The 9,540-nt window shown below is 59.2% G+C and overlaps 1 protein-coding gene across 1 annotated transcript; it reads left to right on the forward strand.

Moving 5' to 3' along the window:
* Window positions 1–759: 759 nt before the first annotated feature.
* GDF7 (growth differentiation factor 7) lies at window positions 760–5,328 on the forward strand. The gene is made up of 2 exons (XM_016144750.2): window positions 760–1,144; window positions 3,682–5,328. The coding sequence occupies exons 1-2, from the start codon at window positions 760–762 to the stop codon at window positions 4,632–4,634; spliced, it is 1,338 nt and encodes a 445-aa protein (XP_016000236.2). The 3' UTR covers window positions 4,635–5,328.
* Window positions 5,329–9,540: the final 4,212 nt, after the last annotated feature.

A 9,540-nucleotide genomic window follows, 5' to 3' on the forward strand; every position in this document is an offset into this window, starting at 1 on the left:
GCCCTGCCCTTACGGTCGCTGGCTTTGTTCCCTACCGGTCCCCTCCCCTGCTCTGACTGCCGGCTCCCACTTCGGGGGCTGTGGCAGGGTGGTGAACAGCCGAACTGGTGATCCAAAACGCACCTTCGTGGCAACCCTGCGCGCCCTTTTGGCCTCTGCGCCTTTGGGGCCTCCGCGCGCCCTGTGGCCTCTCGGTGCGCGCTGGCCACGGAGTGGCGGCACTGGCGGACCTGGCCGAGCCATTCTGCCGCCCCACCTCGGGCTTCTCGGGCGCTCTCGGAAAAGGAGCGGGGAGGGGCGGGCGATTCTCAGGGGAGCGGGGAAGAAGCTGGGCGGGCACGCGCCGTGCCCCGGAGCCTCTAACTCCGGATGGCGAGTTTGGCTGGGACGCAACGTGGGCGGACTGGGGTTCGCAAGGCTGTGGGGCAAGGAGGCGGGGCCCCGTTTTGTGGCGGGAGCCTCCGGCCCGTATCACTCGCCTGTCGAGAGTGGGGTCGCAGCGATTCGGCGGGGGCGGGGGGACGAGCCTCCGGCCCTGGACTCCGCGTTAGGCCAGAGTGGGGGGCGCGGCGCTGCCACTGGAGTGTTCAGCAGGGGGCGCTGCTCCGGGCGTCGGTCGGGGGTGGGGTGCGAGAGGAGGGGGGGCCGCGGCTCGCTGCGCACACTTCCCCCATTATTAAACACTATGTTCCAAAGGCGCCGGGGGACTTCCCGGAGCCACGGAGCCCGCGCCGCCCGCCCGCCTGGCCCACGGAGCCCATGGACCTGAGCGCGGCCGCCGCGCTGTGCCTCTGGCTGCTGAGCGCCTGCCGCCCCCGCGACGGGCTCGAAGCGGCCGCCGTTCTGCGAGCGGCAGGGGCAGGGCCGGCCGGGAGTCCGGGGGGCGGCGGCGGGCGGACCGTCGCCGCGGCTGCGGGCGCCTCCGCCGCCCCGGCCACCGCGGCTGCTGGGGCTCGCGCTGTGCGTCGCGCGGCCAGCTCCGGCTTCAGGAACGGCTCGGTGGTGCCCCACCAGTTCATGATGTCGCTTTACCGGAGCTTGGCCGCGAGGACTCTGGCCGGCGCAGCTGCCGCCTCCACCTCGGGTTCTGGGCGCCACGGCCGCGCGGACACGATCACCGGCTTCGCAGACCAGGCGACCCAAGGTACTCACGCCTATACTGCGCCCGTCCATCCCATCCGGTCCTGGGTGGAGGCCACCGCCTCAGCTGTGCCCCAGCTCCATTCCATTCGGGGCGCGGCCTCAGATATTAGAAACTTCGCGGAGGCCCACGCATCGGAACCCGCCGCGCCTGGACTGTGGCGAGACCCGCGGCAGCTCGCGGCGCCCGGCCCCAGAGGCCTGAGCAGCTCCCTCTGCGGGGGTCGCCTTGGTCCTGCGGCCGGCGGGTCCCCTTGAGGAGGAGACAGGTCGAGTCCGAGATCCGGAGGCGCAAGAGGAGGGGGTCCGGCTGAGAAAGACTGCTCAGTGGTAGTGGCGGCGGCTGCCTTGTTGCAGCGATCTCGTGGCGGTCGTACAAATTGGGGACACGCAGGGACATGCGAGACGCAGGCAGGTATCAGACTAAATCATAGGGCCCCAGAGAGGCTGGTGGCATCACCGGATGGGAAGAGCGCGCCTCTCGGCAGGCCGCGTCAGGGTGCAGGTGTGTAGCTGTGGTGGTCTGTGCCTCATGCAGGGACCTGGGCAGAGGCGGAGGGCGTCGCTGGGTTGTGTAGGGAGGGGAGGAGGGCCTCTCCCGGGGAAGCACCCCACCTTACTCTGGACCAGGCCCTCCAAAGGTAGGACGTGGGTGAGGCCACGGCGATTGTGGTGTCATCTGGATTTTATTAATCTCTATTGAAATCATTAAAGCAGACAGATAGGGAAGATTCAACTAATTTCAGGAGGAAATGCAAGTAATTTCGGCCTTAATTCTATCCAGCCAGAGACCAAGCATCCAAAGCAGGAGAGAAAGGAAGGCAAATGGGGTTGGAAGATGAGCCCTGCCTGGGAGCAGTGACCAGATCACTCACTCCCTCTAACACACACACACACACACACACACACACACACGCACACTGCTTTATTTTGGGTACCTATAGTCTGTTGGGAAATTTCAGGCATCTTCTGACGGCCTTGCTTGCTCCCTGGACTGGATACTGGGGTGCTCATTGGAAGCAGGAATCCTGCCGTCTAGTCCCAGGGAAGGCCCCAGCCCTAACGTTGCTGTGCCGACCGCCTGTGTGCAGGGCCCTTGGCTGGGAGAGACACCAGATGCTCTTTCTCTGGTTGAGTTAGACCTACTGCAGCCTCAGAGCTGACTCCTTTCCTGGGACAAGCAGGGAGAAGCTTAGGGGAAGCTCAGAGAAAATGCTCCAGTTAGCAAGGCTTCGGGAAGAAAGCAGTGGAGGGCGAACACTTGCCCATTGCCTCTCCTGCCTCCCTCTCCACCTTGAGCCTCAACTTGGAGTAAGGCTGCTCCAGGTTTCCAGAGGCCTCCGGCAGGGCCCAGACTTCAGACCTCAAGAGCCAAGGGCCTGGCGTCCGGGGTTGGCGAGCAAATCTGCAGTGGTGGGGGGAGTCTGCACAGTCTCTCCGCATTTGGGGCAAAATGAAACCATATGACCCTCTTCAAAGGGAGCTCCTTATCTGTTGCTTGGTGGAATTTCAACCTTTTTTTTTTCTCGAGCCCCAAAAGAAAAAGTGCACATGACCAGAAATAAAATCCGAGAGCTCAAGATAAGTGATAACAGTGGGAAAGGATAAGTCTGGGAAGGGACTGCCGGGTCCGGGAGGCTGGACCTCACTGGGCGCACTGCCCTCACCGCGGCTCCAAACCCTAACGAAAACGCCTCTTGCACGGCTTTGCCGCCTTTCTCCTTCCATCGGGAGGTCAAGGACGCGCTGGGAGAAGCTGAGCCTGGGACTCCTGATCACGACCCGCTGCTCTCATTGCTCTGAGACCTTGGGCCAAGCCGGGCCCCAGCTCCGCGTCTGCAAATCGAGGAGGCTGGACGCTCTAGAGGGCTTCGAGTCCTGCCGACGAGTTCCCCTACTGGACGAATCTAGGGCCCCGGGCCTTCATGGGAGCCTGCGGCTGGCTGGACTGCCCAGGCTGAGATGGGGAAGATAGGGAGCAGAGGAGCAGAGTTTTCGGGGGACAAGAATTTTCTCTTTCGCACAATGGGAACTCCACGGATCTCCTGGGACTCAATAGGGCAATAGAGCAGTCTCGGGATAGCGCGGGACCTCGGGCAAACAGTCGGCCTTGGAAGGGGCGCACTAACCTTTGATGCGCCAACCGGGCCTCTGTCCACCGACCTAGTCCCGGAAAACCCGTGGCTCTGAGGCAGGAAGCACAACTTCAGTGGCCGTAAGCCTTGGTCTCGCCTGCAGGGGTGCGCCCCTGCCGCACCCCCCCCCCCCCCCAGCAATAAGTGAATGCTGTCGCAGTGGCAGGACTTTTCGGCTCGATGAGCCAAAGGCCCGCTTCTGATAGCCGGGGTGAAGGCGCCCTTTCCTCTGGGCCAGGCTGGCAGCGGTCCTTCCGGGGCCCAGACGCGGGGATGCGCGCCAGTTCCAGCGGGCCTTAGCTCCCGCATCCCGGAGGTCGGGCCATTCGCGGTTAGGAGGCGCCGCGGCCGGTAGTGCGCGCTTAGTTCTTACTCGGCTCTCTCTCTCTCTGTGCGTCCCCTGCAGACGAGTCGGCAGCCGAGACCGGCCAGAGCTTCGTGTTCGACGTGTCCAGCCTTTCCGACGCTGACGAGGTGGTGGGCGCGGAGCTGCGCGTGTTGCGCCGCGAGTCCCCGGGACCCGGCCCTGGAAACGCGGTGCCCCCGCCGCTGCTGCTGCTGTCCACGTGCCCCGGGGCCGCCCGCGCGCCGCGTCTGCTGCACTCGCGGGCGGCCGAGCCGCTGGACGCGGCGCGCTGGGAGGTGTTCGACGTGGCCGACGCCGTGCGGCGCCACGGCCGCGAGCCCCGCGCCGCCCTCGCCTTCTGCCTGCGGCTGCGTGCGGTGGCCGGTCCCGCGCAGGGCCCGCTGGCGCTGAGGCTGCTGGGCTTCGGCTTGCGGGGCGCAGGTGGCGCGGCCGCGGAGGAGCGCGCGCTGCTCGTCGTCTCCTCGCGGTCGCGGAGGAAGGAGAGCCTGTTCCGGGAGATCCGCGCCCAGGCCCGCGCTCTCGGGGCCGCGGAGCCGCCGCCGGACCCGGGACCCGGCGCCGGGTCGCCGAAGGCGGCCATCGGCGGGCGCAGGCGGCGGCGGACAGCGCTGGCCGGGGCTCGCGCGGCGCACGGCAGCGGCGGGGGCGCGGGCCGGGGCCACGGGCGCCGGGGCCGGAGCCGCTGTAGCCGCAAGCCGCTGCACGTGGACTTTAAGGAGCTGGGCTGGGACGACTGGATCATCGCGCCGCTGGACTACGAGGCGTACCACTGCGAGGGCGTTTGCGACTTCCCGCTGCGCTCGCACCTCGAGCCCACCAACCACGCCATCATTCAGACGCTGCTCAACTCCATGGCGCCGGACGCGGCGCCGGCCTCCTGCTGCGTGCCCGCGCGCCTCAGCCCCATCAGCATTCTCTACATCGACGCTGCCAATAACGTGGTCTACAAGCAGTACGAGGACATGGTGGTGGAGGCGTGCGGCTGCAGGTAGCATGCGGGCCGCGCCGAGCCTGGGAGGGGCAGCCGCGCCGCCGCCGAGGACCCCCCTGCTGCAGAGCCGCTTCGGGCCGGGCCTGTCACCCAGCGTGGGTGCGCGGTGGGACTCTGGCCCCGCGCCAGCACTGAGGAGGGAGAGCGCACGTTCAGTCACACCAGCACTCACACCCACACACTCGTTCACTCTTGCACACATTTGCCGTGGACTGCATCGGAGAGCCCTGGGAGAGATGCCAGCGAAAGTCACAGCCACGTGCGCTCTGCAAACAGAGCGCTATTTGCGCCCATTACCCCCTTTGGGGAGAAGATGGTGTTTGTATTAATGTTACAACAACAGCCACTAAATAGGATGGAAAGGGGTTAGGGAACTGGGGGCTCTAGAGTGGGTGAACTAAAGGGGTACTTGCGCGAGTGTCGTCTGAACCCCTTTTGTTTCTGGCCGAGTGGGGGGGCACGGCCAGCTGGAGGCCTGAGTTCCCGGTGTTGCACCTGGTACCGACTGGACAGCTGTAATACCCTCTGCGAAGGTTTGCGTGGCACGGAAGCCGTTCGCTCCCGGAAGGAGCCGCTGCCAAAGGCCTTATCTGTTTTCTTTGACTTTTAAAATCGAATGGCCGCCCCTCAGTTTTGAAAGGGAACGTTTGTCAGAAAGAACGCATTTGTGGAGCTTCCCAGATCTCTGCAAAGGTCAGCACCGTCCTTTTTAACAAGTCAGTTCCAATTGGAAATGATCTAGAATGTAAAAAAAAAAAAAAAAAAAAAAAAATTTCTTTTGTCGGGGAGAGAAGTGAAATGGGGGAGAGGTTTTAAACTGCCAGTCCGATCTGACATGAAACTGGGCGTGGGGTGCAGCGGCCAGGTGGTGGCAGTGGCTTGGGGGTGCTCAGGAGGAAGCCACTCTGCAGTGGCCGGGAATGGGGAAAGGGGGACCCTATGGCTCTTCCTAGAGACCTGTGGGGAGGTTTTCATAAGGAGCTGCCAAAGCGGCTCCTGGGGCTTGCAAGGGGCAAGGAGGTGGCCTGGGCAGGCTCCTCCAGAGGACCCCGGCCTGCCCCTCTAATGGCACTTACTCAGAGTGGGCCGACATGTGCTGGTGCTTAGTATCGAGTCTGCGTCGGCTTCGACATGCTTTCGCTGTGTCGTTGCTGTAGTTTTTGGCAGTGTGATAGTAACGGAAAGTGAGGCCACACAAAAGTGCTTTTGTGAGCTTTCAGCTCCCCAGAGCCCAGGGGTCCAGAGCAGAAGGAAGGTCGGCCCCTCTCCTCCTTGCTCTGTAGAGGGGCATTTGTAGCTCCGCTGCTGTGGCCCCTTCAGAAGGGCCAGGCCTGGGCATGGGGGAGCAGCGGTGGAACCCGGTCCCCCAGGCCCCCTATTTTGCCTCAGAGAGTCTTGTTGATGGTAGGATTGTTCGTCCATGTAAAAGGGAGCTTGGACATGCCAACTGTCAGCTTTGTTCGGTTCGTTTCTGCCCTTTAGTCCTTTGTGGCCTGTGTAAATGGTTGAGAGAGAGAAGGAAGAGAAGTAAGTTGAGGTTCACCTGTCTGGGGCTCCCAATGATTCTTTGAAAACCCCTGCAGCTCTCCTGGGTGCTCCTGTTTAAGGCTGTGCTGGGCCTTCTCCTGTAGGGTCCCTGAGAGGCACACCTTCTGCTCATCTTGTCTTGGATGCTAAGGTTTAGGACCAGTTACACAAATTTTAATTCTCAGTGATTATGAGAGAGGGAGGTTAGACAGGAAGAGAGGAAAGGAAAGAGGGAGAAGGAAAGAGAGAAACTGAAAGATTTAGATGCAGCTTATTTAAGGGCCCCACCTGAATCCTTTTTATCCTGTAAAATTTCCCCAAAGTGGGGGGGAAACCCACATTTATAAAGTGAATTTATATGCTGTGGCTATGTGGGCAGTTATAAGTAACCAGAAAATGCAAATCTCTTCAAGTTAAAACAAACAAAAAAAAAAACAACAAAAAAAATTCCCAAAGTGGCTGCAATGGTACACCACTGCTCAGTTTTAGTGACTGGGCCGAGATGGTCCCCCTACAGTCATGGATTTTGCCAAAGAAGCCTTTCTTGCTTTTTTAACACTATGATTTTAATAACGATTGCATGCTGATTGCTCGATACTTGCCATAATGAAGAATAAAAATTATAGTATTAGAAATTTTAGAAAGGGAGTTCATGAAAAACTGTAGTTAAATATTATTTTGAGGAAATTCTAAGGTATTTAATGTATTTGGACAAAAGCAACCATCTTGATACATTTTGACTGGAAAAAACAATTTTGAAAATCTCTAAAATGTCATCCAATTCGATCTCATCTGATCTCGGAAGCTAAGCAGGGCCGGGCCTGGTTAGTACTTGGATGCGAGACCACCTAGGAAGACCGGGTGCTGTAGGCAATAAAATAAAATAAAATAAAAATAATAATAAAATTAAATGTCATCCAATTTGACTTTAAAAAAAAAACACACAATTTTGAGGGAGATTTCTTGATTTAGCCTGAGCTTTTTATGGCAGAAACAACAACAAAACTCCATTTTCTCTGTTTCTTCCTAATGACCTCCTTCTCCTAAGAAGTGTCTTCTTTTTCTTGTGTCTTGAATCCAGGCTGTACCCGGAGGGGGGGGGGTGGCGAGGGGTGGTTGCTGTCTTTGGCCGGTGACAGCTCCTTCAGTGGCTCTGATAGCTTCGGTGTGTTTCGCTTACCGAATAAAAGGAATGCCGCCTGGGTTTCCTGTGGAGCTGCATGCAACCACCAGGGACCACCGAAGTCCCCCGGCACTGCTCAGTCCTCTGGCATCTCAGAGTTAAAAGAAGGTGCATGGAGAGGATGTGTTTCACTTTGTAAAAATGACGGCAAAAAGGCCACCACGTGCAGAGGCAAACAGGTTTTGGCTGCCGAGATGTGGTGAGACTAGCTTTGTCAAGGTGCGGAGAAGGGATTCTGCCGGCACAGTTGCTAGTCCCCTGGACCGTCTGCCTGTCTTCCAGGCAACGGGGGCTGGGAGCTCCCGTCTCCACTGATGGGCGAGCTGGCTGCTGGAGAGCAGAGGAAAGTGTGTCGTGACTGTGAGTGAAGGCAGCCCTCTGCCCCCCACCCTGGTCACCAAAGTATTCCTCCTGAAGTAAATCAAATGTTTCATTTGGTTGGGGACAATCGTGGACTACCAGTTGAGATCATCTGGACCACTCTTGGGGCTAAAGAGGAGGGCTTGGCATCGCAGCTTGGGGAGCACAGGGCAGGCCAGATAGGGCCTGAAGGGGGCTGGTGCTGGGTCTGCCATACACCAAGACAGCCTGGTGACTGTAGCCACACTTCGGCGTTAAGCGAGACCCCTACACTGGTAGGCGGCCATGCCCACCGATGCCCACGTACTTCCTGGATTCCAGTTTCCCAAGCAGCGGGGCTGGGTCTTCCGGAGAGGTCGGCCCGCTTTGTCCTCTTAGCTTGGGGAAGCGGGTTCGAGCTGTGTCCCTTCATTACGTACATGCTCCCCTTCACCCTGCTTGCTGCTCTGGCATTTTAATGCTAAGGTGCCATGGGAAAGAGAAGAGGTACGGATCATGTGACAGTGGAGTCGAACCCATCAAGCCCAGTGCAGTGACTTCTCACAGAGCAGTCTCGTGGAGGTGCCGTCAGGAGCAGGTGCACGAGAGAGTTCAGACCACCCTGTGGATGTAGTCGGAGTATAATTCAAATCCCGAAAATCATTTATTCTGTTTGCAGTTTCATTCACACTCATAGCAGAAAATAGCTAGGGACTACAGACCGATTGTCTTCTTAAAGCAGGGAGAAGAATGGAATTCTTTTTAAGAGCAGCTCATGCACAGAAAAAGTCGGATTCTTTTCTTGCTCGAATCTGGTCTCCATAACATCCAATGAGAGGAAGAGAAAGCATGACAGCCATCTATGGGCCACAGATGGCCTTGAGCCTCAAGTGGGACGTCAGGTGGGCGAGGACAGAGTCTCTGCATAGTAGCCCATCAGAGGGAGTGAAGGGCCTGCATTGCCCTCTCAGAAAGTGTCTGGATTGGGAAGGAAAGGGAACCGCCCAGTGAACCCAGCTGTTAGGAAACGTCGGGAGTGAGTGGGAAGTAGATCGCCTCTGAGGGCTGTCTTAGTAGTGCTAGAGCCTGCGCCCACTGTGGGTTTCTGCGTGCCCAGGAGTGACCTGTCCCCTACAGCCACCTGCCACCTGCTGCTGAGCTCCGCAAGGTCAGGCAAGTCATGGGCTGTCACCTCCCTGTCCGGGCCTTCGGCTTCGGCCCCTGTAAAGTGAGGAGCTCTCTGGTCTCGTGGTTCTAGACGTCTGTTGTGTCCGAAGACCACTCAGATAGTTCAGCGGCAGAGCAAATGTGATGCTCATGGAAAATGTCCTGTCCGGATCCCTGTCCCAGAGCTGCTTCGCTCGAGTGCTGCAGCTCTTGCCTGTGTGTACGTGTGTGAGCGTATGTTCGTAGAGTCTTAGCCCCTTCATGGATACTGCTTTGATTTCCACCTGGGACAAGGCAGGTGCAGGGGAGGCCAGGACCTCAGGGCTGGGGCTCAGCTCACCAAAGCCACGACTCATCCTGTGTCCCAGCCGAGGGGCACTGCCAACCCAGCTCGAGTCCCATGCCCACACAGTGGTGAGTAAGGCCACACTCGGGCTGAGAGTTCTGAGACCAAGCCCTGGGAAGGCTCCTACCTGCTGCTGGTCCCTCTGTGTGGGTGGCAGAAAAAAAGAAACGTCTGTGGGCTATTGGGAGCCCAGACAGTTACCCGGGACTGTCCCAGAGCCCCTGGACAAGACAAGCCCATCTGTCTAAGGGAGGACTGCTCTTCCAGGTCCGCAGCAGGTCCCCACGCCCTGCTCAGCCACCTCGTTGCCATGGCCATGTCTGTCCGCCCGAGGAGTCCCTTTCT

The sequence above is a fragment of the Rousettus aegyptiacus genome, unplaced genomic scaffold (genome assembly GCF_014176215.1).
Source record: "Rousettus aegyptiacus isolate mRouAeg1 unplaced genomic scaffold, mRouAeg1.p scaffold_m13_p_7, whole genome shotgun sequence".
NCBI lineage: Eukaryota > Metazoa > Chordata > Mammalia > Chiroptera > Pteropodidae > Rousettus > Rousettus aegyptiacus.